We start from the raw sequence: 17,483 nt of genomic DNA, 5'->3' as shown, positions 1-17,483 counted from the left end.
CGCATGGAGTACGGAATGGTCAATCTGAAGACACACTTGTTCGTGTTTTTACAACTGAAGGGAATAAATCTAAGGCTTCATTCGCTTTGGATGTTGCCTGCAAAGTATTGCCACTTTATGAAGAGTTCTTTGAATCCAGCTATATCTTACCTAAGGTCGATCTTCTTGCTATACCCGACTTTGCTGCAGGCGCAATGGAAAATTGGGGTCTTATTACATTTCGCGAAACGGCCCTTTTATGTGATGAGAACTCAGCTGCCTCTCATCGTCAGCATGTTGCTTTGGTGGTGGCACACGAGTTGGCACATCAGTGGTTTGGTAATCTTGTGACGATGCAGTGGTGGAAAGAACTTTGGCTCAATGAATCATTTGCCACCTATATGGAATATTGGTCTGTAAACAAATTGTTTCCTGGCTGGCATGTATTTACGCAGTTTGTACACGATGAAATCGCGCGAGCCTTTGAACTTGATTCCTTACGAAGCTCGCATCCTGTGGAAGTGGATGTTCAAAATGCGAAGGAGATTGATGATATTTTTGATGCGATCAGTTACAGCAAAGGTGGAGGTATCGTTCGTATGGTCGTTAATTTTATTGGAGAAGATGTCTTCCAGAAGGGCATGGCTTCTTATTTAAAGCATTTCGCATATGGCAATGCGACAACAGAAGATTTGTGGAAATTTTTGGGCAAAGCGGCAGGAAAACCGTTGGCGCCCATCTTGGAGTTTTGGACAGGTAAGCAAGGTTATCCATTTCTCACGGTTTCTTCTTTGCGCGACAAACAGAGCCTACTAATAACCCAACATCGCTTTCTTGCTACGGGTGACGCCGGTGAGGGAGAGGACGAAACTGTCTGGAAGATTCCTTTACTTATTACCACACCAGAAAATGGTGTTCAACGCGAAGTTTTGGAAGAACGAAAAAATTCAGTACCTGTTCCACATCCTTCATGGGTGAAGGTGAATAATGATCAGTCCGCATTTTGTCGTGTCTTATATGAGGATGAAGAATTACTCCAAAATTTACTTTCTGCTTTGTCGACGAAGAAACTGTCTAATATTGATCGATTTAGCATCTTTTCTGATTATCATGCCTTTACTCGCGCTGGATATTGCAGTGCGGTTAAGGTGTTGAAGCTTCTTTCATACTATAAGGATGAAGACGACCTCACGGTATGGCTCTCTATTATGGATTTTGAGACCAAATTGAAAGTAATTGTGGCATCTCAAGGTGAAGAGGCCATAAATGCGCATAACGCTTATTTTCGAACATTGTACTCAAACGCCATAAAAAGACTGGGTTATGCCTTTGAATCCGTTGATGACCATAATGTGATTCAGCTGCGGGCTGCACTTTTCGCACGTCTTGTGGCAGCCGAAGATGAAGAAACTATTGCGTATGCCCTTAAATTATACGCGGAACGCCAAAAAACGCCAATACCTTCAGATCTGCGGGCTGCTGTTTTTACCGCTTTGTGAAAAGAAATGGGAGAGCTGCCTTTGATGAGGTAAAGGCGCTTGCCGAGACGGCTTCGGATGCGATGGAAAGAACACACTATCTTCGTGCACTTGCTTTTTCAGGGGTTGATGGTTTGGTGGCTGAACTCTTTGAATATGCTGTCTCTGGGAAGGTCCGCAGCCAAGACACTTTCTACGTCCTCAGCTCATTGGCTTGTAATACAAAGACGTTTAAAGCATATGCAATGGAGCTCAGGCGCATGTGGCCAATTCTCGCAATGAGGCTGCCGGGTCTTATCCTTGGTCGTGCACTAAAGTTACTTGAATATGGGGCAGAGGAAACAGTGGCAAATGAAATGGAGGTCTTCTGGAATGAACTTAATGAAAAGGAACAGATGGGCATGTCGCGCAGCTTTCGGCAGGGCGTTGAGGGGATGCGTAACAATGCAGCTTGGGCTTCCCGTGACGCCAGGGATGTGACAGAGTTCTACTCCAAAGCGTGGGTTTAGGTAGATTTTGCTCTTTCCGGTTCTTTCTGATCCTCGCTGTCGGGAGTGTTGCAGTTAGGTTATTTATCAATCTATATCAGTTTTTTTATATAAGCATTGCTATAATCATGTTTACTTTTTAATTTTATGGGTTGAAGGGGAGGGAAAGGGAGAAAAAATATATATATATATGCATATTTAGGAAAAATGAAATAAAATCATATTGGTAACAATAAAGCAGAAGGAGTTTTTGAAAATTATTCTCGCAATATCTGTTGTTTTCCTCTTTTTTAAGCTGAATAAAAAGGAGTTAAATAAGGTTAAATGTGACGCATTTTCTTTCAGTTTTTGATTATTGTTTTATTTTTGTATCGGTTCTATTTGTGAGCACTTTTTTTGTTAAGGGGAATGAAGCCACGGCCATTGGATGGCTAGAATGAGTATTGGCATTTAAGGGGGGGGGAGAAGTGGAAAGTCAGATAAAGAAAGAAAAAAACCTGTCATATATATGCATTTTTTTTTTTTTGTGTGTGTGTGTGTTTCTCTCTCTTGAGTCTTTGAGTAGATTCATATTGCTTGTTGTTGTTGTTTTTGTTTGCCTTGGCATGAGGAGGAAAAAGAACTGAGGATAATTAGGACAGAGGAGGATACACAGCCGAGGATCTGATTCAGAAAACCGTTACGATATAATAGTATCATTACTTACATCTGTGGTTTTCTTTTTCCTTGGTAATACATCATCAGTATTTTTTTTTTGTTTGTTTTTTTCTTTTTTTCTCCCTCTTCGTCTTTTGGTGGTGGTGTTATCGTTTTTATTCACCCACGCGTTTACTTCATGGATGGCAAAAGAAAGCTCGTGGTCGATGTCGCGTATGGCTGGTGTATGGAAGCGCAAGGTGGTGCAGCATGATTTCTACGACGCGGCAGGGCAGGTCGCTGCTGTTGTCTTAATGAACAGTCCGTCAAACGGCCGATGGGAATATGAGGAGTATCTACGACTCTTGCGTGTGCGGCGGTTTAATAATCAGCAGCCGGAGTCTTCTGTTGGTCGATGTTACTTCCTTTGCGCAGATGGTGCCTTTTCTCGGCTGCAGGCATATATTGAAGAAGAGCGAAAACATCGTCCGGAATTACGTCCATTTTCTCATGTGCCTTTCTGTGACGCTGTCATTGGCGATATGGACTCCTGCAAGAACCCTCCCCACAACTACGGTACCCATGGGAGTGTTGATGGCGCTGGGTTCTCATTGTCGGCGCCCACTGAAGGGTATGCGACGGTGGACGATATTCCTACCTCTGTTTTGGATCAAATTCATGACAGGTACACTTTTACCGTTGCGGAATTTACCCGAATGAGTGCAACTATGGAAGGGGCGTCTTTGGCAGAGTGGGATAAGCTGGATGCAAAGGGAAGGGATGAATTATTATCGCTTCCATTTTGGCTGTACGTCCGTTGTCAATCGACAACGGACTTTATGAAAGCATTATTACTCCTAAATCGACTGCGAGAGAAACATAAAGAAGAAATTGTTCCTATTCCTCCACATGTCCTACGAACGGAGAGTGGTAAGCGGCTATTGGAAACTGGAGGCGCGATTATCCCAAATGCTGGGAGCATTGGCCTTGACCTTGATCCTGAGCGAGAGCGCGAATTATGCGCAGAGGCATGCAAGGAGGAAGCTGTGTTACTACCCACGTATGTTTGTATGGGTGCGCTTGGTGGCCGATTTGACCACGAAATGGCCTCAATCTCGGTTATGTTATCCGCCAGCACACGCGCGCATGTTGTTTTAATAAACTCCAACAACACCATATTTGCCTGTCAGTTCAACGGTTGGACACAGTTGGTACGGAATGCACGTTGTGAGGGCGTGACATGTGGTCTTATTAACTACGGTACCATGAAGGAATGCGAGACCAGTGGGCTTCAGTGGAACATTGCGGTAGGACGGGGAAAACCAAGCGAATCGAAGGATTTGGTTTTGGGATTTGGGAAGCTGATCTCGGCTTGCAATTCGATTCGTCGCGAGGTTGTCACGATCGACCTGCGCCGTCAACTGCTCTCGACACGGAGCCAAGGGGGGTCCAACACGAAACAAGCGCCGGCAAATGAGCGTGACGATGAAGTGGATGAGGACCACAACCCGCCAACCATATTTTCTATTGAAAGGTGCGATGGGGATGAAAACAAATTTGGCCACTCGTGCTGATCTTTTGTTTGCTACCTTTCCTTCTTTTCATACCCCAATTTATAGGAGCAAAGAATTGTTGAATTTTTTTTTACGGATTTATATTTGACTTTGATGTCTGTAGGTAGAATTGGGACTGGTTGGGGCTGAGCAGATGATAAAGTGCATTAATTAACTGCCCCGTTTCCTTTACGATTGTTGGATTATTTTTTTGTCAGAGAGCGTGTGTTGAATTGTGGTGGGCGCTTTTTTTTTTTTTTTATTTTTTTTTCTCCCACCCGCTGTCGCTGCCGCTCTTCATGCGGAGTTGTCCGGCGGATGTGAAGCCCAAAAAAAGACTGCCGCTTCCTCATTTCACTACGAGTCCGGTTAGGACAAAGTATGATTTATGTGTATTTTCCTGTTTGTTTGTTTACTTGTGTGTGGGTGTTGGGTCAATCTTGTCTGAAGTGTGGGGATGTCGGGTGGTGCGGTGAGCCAAACTGCCACCTCTCATTGTGGTGTCTTTTTTTTTTTTTTTTTGTGTGTGTGTGTGGAATAGGGGAACGAGAGCCTCATTCAGATGCGTATTATAATGCGACCCAACTGCAACGGGGCAGTGCAGCAGTGCATGAAAAATATGGCTGCACTCTCGCGGCCGCTTCGGCTGGGTAGCTGTAGATTGGGGCACACGGGAAGCGTGTATGCGTTTATGGAGGACAAAAGCAGCTAACCCCAAACAAGGTTTCCGCAAAACAGTTTCACAGACACAAGTCCAACGTCAGTCAAATGTTGGCAAAAGTTACTGCTTGTGTTTGCGCGAGGCTCACTGGAAATGGAAAATTTCGTTGAAAATTTTAGCGACTGAAAAGGACAGACAATGCCGTGTGGGCTGTGGGGCGGCTGTATTGCAGCATAAAGGCTTTTTTTTTCTTTCTTTCTTTTAGACGCTTTTGGCGAGGGAGTGCCACGGGTGAAATCTCACGAGGTGAACTGATGGCGTCTCAGGGTCTTGACGAAAAAGGCGGCGCTTGCGAATGTGTTTTTGATACCCCAGGCGACATTACGAATCCTTTGTTTTTCCTACTTTTGATTGTGCATTACTATTTTTTTCTTTTTTTCCAAGCTGATGAATAAAAAAAAATGAGGTGACGGGTGGGTTTAGCGTTCTTTTCCTTCCTTTTTTTCTTGCCGGGTAACATTTTATGCGATGGCAGCCACTGGCACTCGTGGGATTCGGTGGTCAAACGTGCTTTCTGGAAAAAATGATTTATTGTCAGATTTTATTTGCTGAATTTCTTGTGACCCCGTGCGAAGTGGGAAGAATAACGAGGCAATATTCTTTTTTATTATACATTTAGTTTCTATCGCCTTTTTTTTCCCATTCCACCCTTTGCATCTACCCGTACTCTTGTACATACGTGTAAAAGGAACCTAAAACATGACCAAGAAGCACCTGAAGCGCCTTTATGCCCCCAAGGACTGGATGCTGAGCAAGCTCACGGGCGTGTTCGCTCCACGTCCCCGTGCTGGACCCCACAAGCTGCGTGAGTGCATGACTCTTATGATCATCATCCGCAATCGTCTGAAGTATGCGCTGAACGCCGCCGAGGCTCAGATGATTCTTCGCCAGGGCCTTGTGTGCGTGGACGGTAAGCCCCGCAAGGACACCAAGTATCCGGTTGGCTTCATGGACGTTGTGGAGATCCCACGGACCGGGGATCGTTTCCGCATTCTGTACGACGTGAAGGGCCGCTTTGCCCTCGTGAAGGTTGGCGAGGCTGAGGGGAACATCAAGCTCCTGAAGGTGGAGAACGTCTACACGAGCACTGGCCGCATTCCTGTTGCCATGACACACGACGGTCACCGCATTCGTTACCCCGACCCCCGCACCCACCGTGGCGACACCCTGGTATACAACCTGAAGGAGAAGAAGGTGGTGGACCTCATCAAGTCCAGCAACGGCAAGGTGGTGATGGTCACCGGCGGCGCGAACCGCGGCCGTATTGGCGAGATCATGTCGATTGAGCGCCACCCTGGTGCGTTCGACATTGCACGTCTGAAGGATGCGGCGGGACACGAGTTTGCTACTCGAGCGTCCAACATTTTTGTGATTGGCAAGGACATGCAGAGCGTTCCTGTGACGCTGCCGAAGCAACAGGGTCTCCGCATCAACGTGATTCAGGAGCGTGAGGAGAAGCTTATCGCTGCTGAGGCACGCAAGAACATGCAGACTCGCGGCGTACGCAAGGCACGAAAATAGGTGCAGAGCAACTTTGTTTTTAATTTTATTTTGATTATTTTTCTTTTTTTGCATTCGTGAACTTTTCTGTGCATGTTTTCAAGATGCTCCTCTTCTTGACGGTTTGTACGTCCGTGTCGCCGCGCACACAATGAAGTTGCAGTATTTGTGTTTTTAATTTTTGCAATCACCTTTTTTTTTTGTTTTTGTTTCCCCTTTTCGTTTGTAATCAACACACTACACTGAAATATATATATATATATATACGCACACACACACACGAGGGAATATACTTTACGGGAGTGAACAGTTAAGGCTTCCTTTGTTACTGTACAGCTAGACGCCAAGAAGCGCATAATACCTCTTGTTTTTTGTTTTTTTTTTTTTCCTTCTGTAATCCTTATTTGATTGCCCTGTTTGTGACCGACTTCACGATGGCACTTGGATTTTCTTCTTGGGCGGAGTTCTACGTTTATACGACATGCATTACTTTGGGCGTCTCCATGTTGATGCCAATGAACGCCCTGACATCTGCACCTCGATACATGGTGGATTACTACCGCTACGTCTCAGGAGACCCCCATGCGAAGGCAAACGTGCCAATATTTTGGGCCAACATTTTCACCTTCTACAACGTTGTGTCGTTGGTGACGCAAATTATATTTGGACCCACCGTGTTGACGCATTTGGCGAGAAAATTTTCCCTTAGCAATCGCTTTATTTTTGCGCTCACATGTATGATGCTGGAGGTTATTGTGGTTCTTTTGCTGCCCACGGGAAAGGTCTCACAGAATTCTGCCATCGTCGCGTTTATTATTGTCAGCATTGTGGCAGGTGCGGGCAAGTCGTACTTGGAGGCTACGTGCTACGCGCTGGCTGGAACAATGCCCCCAAAGTTTATGTCGGCTATTATGTTTGGTTGCGGCTTCTCGGGACTGGTTGCGTCGACGATGCAGTGCATCATTAAGGCAACGATGGAAAACACGTATGATTCGGTACTTGCACAGGCGTACATTTACTTCTCACTTGCGCTGGGAATCATGTTCGCTGCGCTTCTTATGGCATTGTCGCTGCGGTACAACTCCTTTGCGCAGAAACACGTTGCTGAGTACCGCATGCTGAAACGCGCGACGGATGGAGAAACTCCAAGTGCAGAAGCCACGGCGTACGGCAATGTTGAACCCATCGACAAGGCGGTTGAAAAGGATGCGGACAGCGGTAAGGCAGCCGGTGAAAACCTTTCCTGCAGGAATGAAAATGGCGCACCGGTAATTGTTCAGTCCGAAATGACAACTTCAGAGCAACTGCTGACAACACCCGTTTTTCCAGTGATCAAGAAAATTTACCCCATGCAGATTGCATGTTTTTGCGTCTTCTTCTTGTCACTTATTATCTTCCCCAGCCTGGTGATTCCCATTGACCGTGACGACGAGTGGTTTGCCACCATCGCCATTCTTTGCTACAACGGTGGTGACGCCTTGGGCCGTTTTTTGACTTCCTTCCGAAAGCTCTGGATTTCTCGCCGCAAAACGCTATATTTATCATTCGTCCGCTTTCTGTACATTCCATTAATCTTTCTCTGCGTCTTTCACCAAATCCCTGGCCACGTGGCGCCGTGCATTTTCATGTTCACTATTGGTCTGACAAACTACCTTGGGGCACTGACCATGGTGTACGGTCCCGGCACACCGGAGCTGAAGACGGATGGGGAGAGGGTAATGGCTGGGCAGCTTATGGGAATTGCGCTGCTGGGTGGTGCATCCTTTGCCTCACTTATTGCCATCGTTGTGGTCTTGTTCCTTCCCTAAGATGGTATGGCTGGTAATGAAGATACATCCATCCATCCCTCTTACACAATGTTTCTCAGGGAGTGTAAGTGGGGCGGAGGTGTTTGTATGTAATGCAAGGGGGAAAAAGCGAAGGAAAAGCGGAGAGCCGAAGGGGGGGAGGGAAGCCCATTTTGCATGTATTTGCGTGCAATAAAGACATAATGTGGAGGGCAAAGGGATATAAAGGAAAAAAACAGCAGACACTTTTTCTTTCAGCCCACATTTGCCCCAAGCATTTCTTTATTTATATTTATCTATAAAATATATAAATAATAAAACGATTTATATTGATATATTTATATATTTATTTATATATCAATATTTAATTTCTTTGTAATTGAGAATGAGGAAACGTGGATACAAAAATACGGATTCATTTCCGCATACATCCATACAAATGCATTGATTGCGAAGGGCAAACAATAATAAAAAACAGAATTATTCCCCTTTTCCTGAGAAAATACCCGAAAAATAATAAAAATAACAGAAAAAAAAAAAATAGGAAATGGAAAAAAAAAGAAAAAAAAGAAAAATTAGTGTAAAAAAAAAAATAATAATAATAATATTTTTTTCTTGTTTTTCTTTTGCTGTTGTTTTGTGGATTTATTTTATGGTTTTTTTTTTTTTTTTCTGTTGCTTTGTGGATTTATTTTATGTGTTTTTTGTTTGTTTGTTTGTTTGTTTGTTCGAGGAGCACATGATAGCCGTGTCTCGAACAGAGCGTTGATTTTACGTGAAGTTATGTTGAACGGAGGGCCATTGCAATCAAAATAAAAGGAGAGAATGAGAGAGAGAGAGAGAGAGAGAGAGAGAGAGAAATGGGACTTAAATATGTGGCGTGTGTTGTTGTTTTTTGCTGCGGTGCGGTGCCGCAAGTGAGTACGAGCGACAGGACGGAGGGTGCAAGAAGAAAGGGGTTGGGTCTGCCAATAGACGGAATAAAGAGAATAGGAAGGCAAAAAGAAAAAAGAAAATGTAAAAAAAGGAAGTGCAACATGTCCCCCCGCATGTGTGCATATGAGCGCTTCTGTCAATCCTGTTGTGGTTCAGGCCACACAGTTTTGGAATTGTCTATATATATATATATATTTTTTCTTTTCTTTTTTTTTTCTGCTCTTTTCTTTACTTCGCGGTGTGGGTGTCTTTGATGTCGCAATTTTGGGCACTGTAGAGAAGGGGTGGACCGCAAATGTTGCGTCTTTTGCCTCTTCGACTCGCGAGCAAAGTCACTGCGGGAAATGCGAAAAATCAGGCGGGACACCCCCGTCGCAAAGCAAAACTATTCCACGTCATACCCGGCACCCCGGTAACGCCCATGGAGAAGTTGAAGGAGCAACGACGTCGATACGGCCAAGATCGTCACTCGCGGTTGCCGGAGTATCGTCCGGGAAAAAATGTCCGCTTGGACCCAAACACCTTTACTCTGTATGCCACGACAAAGGGTGTGATGACAATACGGGAGAGCCGTATTAATCCCGGGTACAAATGGCTGGACGTGGAGCCGGACATTCAGAAGGTGTACCGAAGCAGTCAAATGCGAAGGGCACTGGCCGCTCGAGGTATGACATCACAGATGGTGGAAAAAAATGCGCACTACAGGTCCGAGATGGATTTGCTACTGGAGCCACACTGGCGTCAGCGCGTGATGGGTGTGCCCAAGGCTGCAGAACGCTTTAAAGACCCTAACTTGTTTGTCCGGGGTGTCATTACAGAGCTTACCCCCATGGATAGGTACTGCTACGAGTGAGCGAAGCCTGCCGGAGGAAAGAAAGGACGAGGCTATCTTTTTTGGCGGATTGTTCTTTGGCAACTATATTTGCGCCGTCTCTTCTTCATATCATTGTAAAGGGAGGGAAGATGTTCTATTACAGAACCGCATGCTCTTTCCCCTGGAACACCAAGCGTTGGGATATTCATGTGTAGCACATTTGTTTGTTTGATCTGGCGTGGCTGTTGTGTGGGGAAGTCTTTTTTTTTTTTTTTTTTGAATGATTCTTTTGTTGCTGTTGTTGTTTTGAACCTTTTTTGTCTGTGTGTCATCTGATTTCTTTATTTTTATTTTTTGCATATACAATGCTAGCTGAAAACAGGAGACATTATTTTTTACACAACCTTCTTTTTTGGGGGTAGGGGTAGGGAGGAGTATCGATAAGAGGACAGCAAGGGTCTACTTGATCAAAAAGAAGCGGGAATAATGAGCACTGAAGCACCTACACCCAGTGGGACGAATACTGACAAATCGCATGGGTTGCCTACGTGGACGATTGCAGTTATTGTTCTGGGGGTTTTGGCTCTTATAGGAATTATCATCACTCTCGTGTACTTTTTGCGCCGGAAAAAGCCTTCAGGAGGAAATTTGCGACAAAATGGATCACCTCAATACCCGTTATCCCCAATTAAGAATTCCTTGGCTTTTAATAATCAAGCTACGCAGTCCCTCAATATGGACGGAAGCGGGCAAATAACAAATGGCATGCAGCGTCAGCCATCGTTTGGCGGCCGTGGTGGCATGCCCGTTCAGGGACAAGGAGGCATGCAGCGTCAGCCATCGTTTGGCGGCCGTGGTGGCATGCCCGTTCAGGGACAAGGAGGCATGCAGCGTCAACCATCGTTTGGCGGTCGTGGTGGCATGCCCGTTCAGGGACAAGGAGGCATGCAGCGTCAACCATCGTTTGGCGGTCGTGGTGGCATGCCCGTTCAGGGACAAGGAGGTATGCAGCGTCAACCATCGTTTGGCGGTCGTGGTGGCATGCCCGTTCAGGGACAAGGAGGCATGCAGCGTCAACCATCGTTTGGCGGTCGTGGTGGCATGCCCGTTCAGGGACAAGGAGGCATGCAGCGTCAGCCATCGTTTGGCGGTCGTGGTGGCATGCCCGTTCAGGGACAAGGAGGCATGCAGCGTCAGCCATCGTTTGGCGGTCGTGGTGGCATGCCCGTTCAGGGACAAGGAGGCATGCAGCGTCAGCCATCGTTTGGCGGTCGTGGTGGCATGCCTGTTCAGGGACAAGGAGGCATGCAGCGTCAACCATCGTTTGGCGGTCGTGGTGGCATGCCCGTTCAGGGACAAGGAGGCATGCAGCGTCGGCCATCGTTTGGCGGTCGTGGTGGCATGCCCGTTCAGGGACAAGGAGGCATGCAGCGTCAACCATCGTTTGGCGGTTATGATGGCATGCCTGTTCAGGGACAAGGAGGCATGCAGCGTCAACCATCGTTTGGCGGTATGCCGCAATCTAGTGCGCAGCGACGTGTGATGCAGGGAAGGCAAATGTAGAATTTATGACTTCTGAAGTTTGAAGAGAATGACATTTCCGATTAGAGTACTTTTTGTGTGTGTGTGTGCTTGTGGGGCGAGGCGAGCATTGCAACTGCACTTTTTGCCTGCAGGATGGGGGGAAAGATTTTTGTTTAAGCTCAGAGTTTTTGGTGCTGATTGTAACTTCCTTTTTTTTGGTTTCGCGACTTTTTTTTTTTCTAGGTGTTTCTTCCCAGAAAACAAAGGGGGCGTTTATTGTCCCCATGCAAGCTGATGGAGTGATTCTGCCACTAGTTGTTGTTGTTGTTTTCCGGGCCTATGACGTTAGCTGCCCTTTTTGACGTTTATAATAACACTTCTGTTTTTTTTTTTTTTTTTTTTTTTTTTTGGCTTTTCTTCGGTGATTTAGAAGGACACGCGTGTGTTGATTTTATATGTTTTATTTTTATTTTATTTTTTTGTTGGTTTACTTCTCATCCCAGTGTGAATATTTTTGGTGGATATTTGGAGGAAGGGCGAGTGGATGTCTTGTTGCCCGTTCAAAACGTCATTCCACGGATGTAGCAGACGACACGTGTATGCTGAGGGAGGAAGGGAGGAGGGGAAGAAATGTGTGTATGCATTTGCCTGCAATCACACAAGAGAGATGTGAATATAAAAGAGGAAAATTTTATTACGGATGAAACCAAAAACAAAAACACATATGTGCATATATATATATATATTTATATTTATATATAAAAGCAAAGAAACAAATAACCAAATAATAATAATAATAATAATAATAATGGGGAGGGAAGAAGAGGAGTGGGTTACTTTGATTGAATTCCCCTGTCGCCAACTGTTCTTATCCTCCCCCTTTTCACTCAATTATTTGGCTTATTTCCTTTTTTTTTTTTTGTCATTTTCCATTCAACGTGTGTTTATCGCTTTGTTTGTGTGTATTTGTAGAAGTGAGATTTCATGTGCATGAATGTCAATACTTAAACTACCCGCAATCCCTTCATTCCCCTCAACCTCACACCACTTTTCTTTTCTCCGTACGTTTCTTTTTTTCTTTTTTTTTTTTTTTTTTCACCGGAGGCGTGCCTTCAATGTTTGGATCATTCTCAGCGACTGACCCTTACTTCTGTTTCGGCCTGCAGTTTGGTTAGGAAGGAACGCGTAGCGAAGTGAATCTTTTGTTTTGTTTTGTTTTGTTTTGTTTGTTTGTTTGTTTGTTTTTTCTTTAGTCGATCGGGAAACAAATGTATAAAAGACAACTTTACTATTTATTACATGTGCCTTATTATTATTATTTGTTTTTTCTCTTTTTTATATGTGAGAATCTTTGATTTGATTTTAATGATGAGCCCCGATGCACCGTCGTTGTGGCTCCATTTTTGTTGTTGTTGTTGTTGTTTTTTAAATCTCTTTACCTTGAGTATCACCATTTTCATCGTTGCCTCTTGACTTTTTCCTTTTGGAGCGGGAGGGATGTGCTTGACTCCCTACTGTGTACTCGGGGAAAGGGGAGGAGGAGGGTGTGAGTGAATTTACTTTTTTTTTTTTTTTTCTTTTTTAATTGTTTGTGTTGTGTTGCCCTTTGTTGTGGACGCGTTGGCTCACGAAGAGTAACGGGAAGGAGAGAGAGGGAGAGGGAGTCCGAAGAGTCTTGTATCGAGGCACGAAAGAGACTCATAACCGTTGAAGGTACACACACACAAAAAAAAAAAAAAAAAGAAGGGGGAGGGGGGAAAAAAGAAAAGGAAGAGGCGTTCAACGATTTATAACGATCGACTGTGAGGAGCGACAGGGGAGAGAAGGGGAAAAGGAGGATGGACAAACAGGCGGAAAGAGGCCAGAGCGCGGGTCCGGTGAAAACACCGCAAGGGACACAACCCCCGGCGCACAACTACACATACCACACCAACGCGGCACAGAGGGCCGTGTATGATTACCTGAAGAATGTGAAGCCCATTCCAGAGCTTGCGGAACCAAAAACATATAAAACATATGAGGAAGCATCTGTAGAAGCGGTATTGTACCCCATCATTGAAAAGCACCAGGTGATCATGGTAGCCGGAGCATTCTTTGGCGATGAAGGAAAAGGAAAGACGGTCAACGCTGTCGCGAACCACCCAGGTTGTACATTTATTGCACGTGTGAACAGCGGTGAAAATGCCGGTCATACAGTGTACGATGACGCAGGACGCAAGTTTGTTTTTAATCTCGCTCCCTCTGGATTGCTTTCAAAAGGAAAACGTAATTATGTGGGCCCGGAATGTGTTATGGATCCCATCAGTTTTATGGAAAATGAGGTGAAACAACTGATTGAGGCGAATGTTCCGTATAAAGAGCAGTTATTTATTGGCAACGTCAGTATTGTTACACCTTATCACAAGTTACTTGACCTGCTTGCTTCAGCGCCCAATTCCTCGACACTGAAGGGCATGGCACCCATTCACGCATCCAAAGTGACAAAACGTGGTATTCGTCTGGATCACATTTTCAATGACCAGTCTGTGCTCCGCTCGCGCCTCAGGAAGGACATAGACACGTACTTTGGCTTTTTGAAGGTCAAGGGTCTGTCGGATGCAGACGTTTTGCGACGCTGCGAGAAAGAGAACGGTGACGGTGTGGTGCGAGTACCACCCTATGTGGTGGAATTTGTGCAGGCCGAGGACAAGGTGGAGTACCTGGTCAAACTGTACATGGATCGTGTGAGGAACAACAAGAATTTTCCAGCTCGGTGTGATGTGGCACATGAGTTGCGCTCTGCGCTGTCGCGTGGTGAGAAGGTCATGTTGGAAGGACCACAGTCTTATTGGTTGAGTAATGCCCGTGAAAAATTCTGGGAGAGCACTACTTCTGCGGACACAACGGCGTCTGGTCTGTTGGCCACGGCACAATACAACTTTCAACTTTACAGCTCCGTGGTGATTAATGTACACAAGGCGCCGGGGAGCAGCCGTGTTGGAGTTGGGGCTAACCCCAGCAGCTTCGTTGCACAGGACTATTTTTCCGCAACAGGTGTGAAGACGCTACGAGATCTTCCTGAAAACATGTGCGTGGACTTTGACAGCATTCAGAAACTGTTCTTTACCAAGGCATTTCACCCGGAGACTAAAGAGTACAACGGTATCTGGGAGCCGTTGGAGTTTGAGGACTCCACTGGCAAATATAACATTGGCGTTGCCATGGCCGTCGCTTCTTCGCGTCAACATGGCGAATGTGGTGCGGTGACGAAGAAGCCTCGTGTGTGCGGATTTTTTGACTGTGTGCTGCAATACGAGGTGAACGCGGTCCAGGGGCCGTACCTCTCCATCTCCGCACTCGATCGTGGTGACGATTACGATAAGCTCGGTGTTACTATCGCATACGTGTACTACAACGGCAAGAACGACGAGGTGCTGAACATCAACGGCCGCGAGTACAAGAACGGCGACATCATTAAAGCCGGTGAGGCGGTGCCAGGGGAGGTTGCACTGTATTACTGCCACCCCATTGTGAAGCTCATTAATGGATGGAAACAAACCCCCATTGCCGCTTCCAAGCGTAAACCCGGCGATCCGCTGCCACGAGGCGTCTGCGAATTCCTCAGCACGGTCGAGTACTTTACCAAAGCGAAGATCATCTCCATCGGCAACGGGCCAAGGGGAAAGGACATCATATATATTAAGCAGTAAAGAAATAAAATATACGCGTGCGTGGGAAACTAAGAAAAGAAAAAAATAATAATAGTAATGAGAAATAAACGAACAAAAAAAAAAAAAGAAAAGAAAACACAAGTAGACAACAGCTTTTTAAAAGAAGATAGAAGAGAAGGACAGAGGGAGAGGGAGAGGGAGAGGGACGTGCGTAAATTAAATAAAGAGCGGACAAACAAAAGAGTAGCAATAACAACGGAATTGAAAAGGCTAATTGAAGGCATAAGTCCTTTTTTTTTTTTTTTAGAATTATTATTATTTTGTTTTATATATATGGTTAGGAGGGGAAAAGAAAAGAAAAGAGGGAAAATAAAAAGGGGAATGTTTGACCAAAGAAGCCATGGCGATAACACGTAGTTTGATGAATGACTTATGAATCTGTGGACTCATGTTTTGTTTTTGTTGTTGTTTTGTTTCGTTTGTTTTTTTTTTTTCTAATTGTTTGCTTTTGTGCATGTGCATGTGTGTGTGTGTGTGTGTGATGGAATGTTGTCTGCGCATCTTTGTGGATCGACAGGTACACTTGGTTTTTTAACTCAATGGATGCAGGAGATTAAGCAATACGAATGGCTGAAGAAATATATATTGGCCGATGGATTCTGGGATTGCGAGGAAATTTCATTTCTTGTTTTTTTCTTCTTTTTTTTTTTTTTTTTCGTTTTTGTTGTTCGTTTGTCTTTTGTTTTGTTTTGTTTGTCTTTATGTTTTTTGTTGTTTTTGTTGTTTTCTTTTTTCCCCCCTTTTGCGGGAAAAACATGTGGAGAGAAACGGCACACACGTGTGTGGATGTATAAATGCGTAGATGTATATATTTTTATATTCAAAGATATTCATTGGCTTTTGGTTGGATTCCTGTTTTGTTTTGTTTTTTGTTTTTTGTTGTTTTTTTTTTTTTTTTTTTTTTGCTACTTTTTGGTTTGTTTTGTTTGCCTTGCTCTTTTGCTCTTTTTATGTGCATTTATGGCCGGTGTGTTTATAAGCGCCAGCGACACCTTTTGTTGTTGTTGTTTTTTTTTTTTTTTTTTTGCGTGCACACGAAAATGCACGGGTTTCCTGTAATTTTTCCCTTTTTTTCCCCTCTCCCTTTTTTCCTTTTTTTTTTGCCTTTTTGTGCTTGAAGGGGAGGGAGGGGGTCAAAATATATTTGCCTGTGCGACTTCCATTTCCTTTTCTCAGTGATGTAAGCGGGTGTTCATGTGCGTGCATATATGTATGCTCAAGATCGTGTGTGTTTGCCTCTCTGTGTGAAAGACTGGGTGGGCGGGTTGATGACGCCATCGTCAGGGCTTTGTGGTTTATTCCTTTGGTGATGCGTACCTGTACTTTTATATGGATCGATGCTTCTGCTCCACTTTTTGTTGTTGTTGTTTTCGTTTTCCCTTTGTGTGGCATGTGTGTGTTTGCTTGTTGTTGTGGTGTGGCGCTGGCGCAGTACGAGGAGGAGAGGCATACACGACAGGTCCACCCCTTCCCTCCCACAGCGGTGAAAAGGGAAAAGGGGGCTTAAAGCGAAGGAAGGAAAGTCACTTCATTTGATAGAGGAGGCAACGACGGGGAAGATGGCGGCGGAGAGTCAGGACCAAATGCACGAGGATGCAGCGATCAACAGTGACATGATTCAGGAGGAGGTCTCTGGACTGCTGCGAGGGAAGTTTGCACAGGAGTCGTGGAACCCGCGCAAGGTGGATGTGTGGGTAGACGACGTCGTGGAGAACGTCTTGAAGAATCTTGCGGACCTGAAGAAACCGTTTAAGTACGTCGTTAATTGTGTGGTGATGCAGCGAACAGGCGCCGGCATCTCCACGGGATTTATTAGTCTCTGGGACAACACCCTTGACGGGGTTGTTCATGTGCCGTTTGAAAACGACACACTGCACTGTTTTGTCACCGTCTTCTTTTTGAAGTTGGATTAACACACAGACGGCAGGGGAATTAGAGAGCGGAGGTGGCGGGAAAACAACAAGAAGAAGAAGAAAGCGAAGGGAAACGGTTGCGTCTGCATGTGTGGTATTGTTATTGGTGGTGGGAGGGAAATTATGGCGCTTGTGGGTCGTGGCTTTTCTCTGCTTTCATTATTATTTTGTGCGAATGGTGACTTCTTCCACAGGCATCTTCCACGTTGCACGCATTTTCCCCTCCCTTTGACGATGTAAATTGAGGCAAAAAAAAGAAAAAAGAAAAAAGAAAAAAGAAAAACGAAGAAGTCAGAAGCAAAACCGTGTGACTGCGAGTGTTGTGTGGGGTCAAAAGAAAAAAAAGTTATTTGTTAATAACCCACCACCTCCTCTCAAGTGCTTTTCTTTTTTCTGCGTTTATCTGTATGCATGTACTCCGTATGAATTGGGAATATATATATA

General features: G+C 45.0%; 8 protein-coding genes across 8 annotated transcripts, besides 27 other annotated features; all 8 read left to right on the top strand.

Annotated features, from left to right (window-relative positions):
* On the top strand, positions 1-1,478 carry Tc00.1047053509683.130 (aminopeptidase, putative; the record flags this gene model as incomplete). Its single annotated transcript, XM_810251.1, has 1 exon — positions 1-1,478. A coding segment is annotated over one exon (1,478 nt), but the record flags the coding sequence as incomplete, so codon positions are not given.
* Positions 1-17,483: part of a sequence feature (heterozygous, non-Esmeraldo-like haplotype) that runs on past the window's edge.
* Positions 2,692-2,721: a microsatellite.
* Tc00.1047053509683.124 (hypothetical protein, conserved) lies at positions 2,785-4,155 on the top strand (the record flags this gene model as incomplete). Its single annotated transcript, XM_810254.1, has 1 exon — positions 2,785-4,155. One exon carries the CDS (start codon positions 2,785-2,787, stop codon positions 4,153-4,155), a length of 1,371 nt encoding a protein of 456 aa, XP_815347.1.
* Positions 4,381-4,405: a microsatellite.
* On the top strand, positions 5,555-6,376 carry Tc00.1047053509683.117 (40S ribosomal protein S4, putative; the record flags this gene model as incomplete). Its single annotated transcript, XM_810253.1, has 1 exon — positions 5,555-6,376. The coding sequence occupies one exon, from the start codon at positions 5,555-5,557 to the stop codon at positions 6,374-6,376; it is 822 nt and encodes a 273-aa protein (XP_815346.1).
* Positions 6,601-6,621: a sequence feature (AT_rich).
* Tc00.1047053509683.110 (nucleobase transporter, putative) lies at positions 6,790-8,163 on the top strand (the record flags this gene model as incomplete). Its single annotated transcript, XM_810250.1, has 1 exon — positions 6,790-8,163. The coding sequence occupies one exon, from the start codon at positions 6,790-6,792 to the stop codon at positions 8,161-8,163; it is 1,374 nt and encodes a 457-aa protein (XP_815343.1).
* Positions 8,424-8,513: a sequence feature (AT_rich).
* Positions 8,652-8,717: a sequence feature (T-rich).
* Positions 8,724-8,749: a sequence feature (AT_rich).
* Positions 8,750-8,824: a sequence feature (A-rich).
* Positions 8,841-8,871: a microsatellite.
* Positions 8,962-9,001: a microsatellite.
* Positions 9,275-9,312: a microsatellite.
* On the top strand, positions 9,374-9,931 carry Tc00.1047053509683.100 (hypothetical protein, conserved; the record flags this gene model as incomplete). Its single annotated transcript, XM_810249.1, has 1 exon — positions 9,374-9,931. One exon carries the CDS (start codon positions 9,374-9,376, stop codon positions 9,929-9,931), a length of 558 nt encoding a protein of 185 aa, XP_815342.1.
* Positions 10,653-11,435, top strand: Tc00.1047053509683.90 (uncharacterized protein; the record flags this gene model as incomplete). Its single annotated transcript, XM_810248.1, has 1 exon — positions 10,653-11,435. The coding sequence occupies one exon, from the start codon at positions 10,653-10,655 to the stop codon at positions 11,433-11,435; it is 783 nt and encodes a 260-aa protein (XP_815341.1).
* Positions 11,799-11,825: a microsatellite.
* Positions 11,865-11,897: a sequence feature (AT_rich).
* Positions 12,139-12,177: a microsatellite.
* Positions 12,200-12,226: a microsatellite.
* Positions 12,483-12,512: a microsatellite.
* Positions 12,617-12,644: a microsatellite.
* Positions 12,820-12,839: a microsatellite.
* Positions 12,977-12,999: a microsatellite.
* On the top strand, positions 13,255-15,105 carry Tc00.1047053509683.80 (adenylosuccinate synthetase, putative; the record flags this gene model as incomplete). The annotated part of the gene is made up of 1 exon (XM_810247.1): positions 13,255-15,105. The coding sequence occupies one exon, from the start codon at positions 13,255-13,257 to the stop codon at positions 15,103-15,105; it is 1,851 nt and encodes a 616-aa protein (XP_815340.1).
* Positions 15,137-15,246: a sequence feature (T-rich).
* Positions 15,248-15,272: a microsatellite.
* Positions 15,357-15,401: a sequence feature (AT_rich).
* Positions 15,516-15,557: a microsatellite.
* Positions 15,576-15,607: a microsatellite.
* Positions 15,748-15,860: a sequence feature (A-rich).
* Positions 15,982-16,030: a microsatellite.
* Tc00.1047053509683.70 (outer arm dynein-like, putative) lies at positions 16,686-17,039 on the top strand (the record flags this gene model as incomplete). The annotated part of the gene is made up of 1 exon (XM_810246.1): positions 16,686-17,039. One exon carries the CDS (start codon positions 16,686-16,688, stop codon positions 17,037-17,039), a length of 354 nt encoding a protein of 117 aa, XP_815339.1.
* Positions 17,288-17,329: a sequence feature (T-rich).

Source organism: Trypanosoma cruzi, genomic scaffold (assembly GCF_000209065.1).
Source record: "Trypanosoma cruzi strain CL Brener 1047053516383 genomic scaffold, whole genome shotgun sequence".
Lineage (NCBI taxonomy): Eukaryota > Euglenozoa > Kinetoplastea > Trypanosomatida > Trypanosomatidae > Trypanosoma > Trypanosoma cruzi.
Note: the sequence above shows the minus strand (reverse complement) of the source record. Positions and strands in the feature narration are given on the sequence as shown.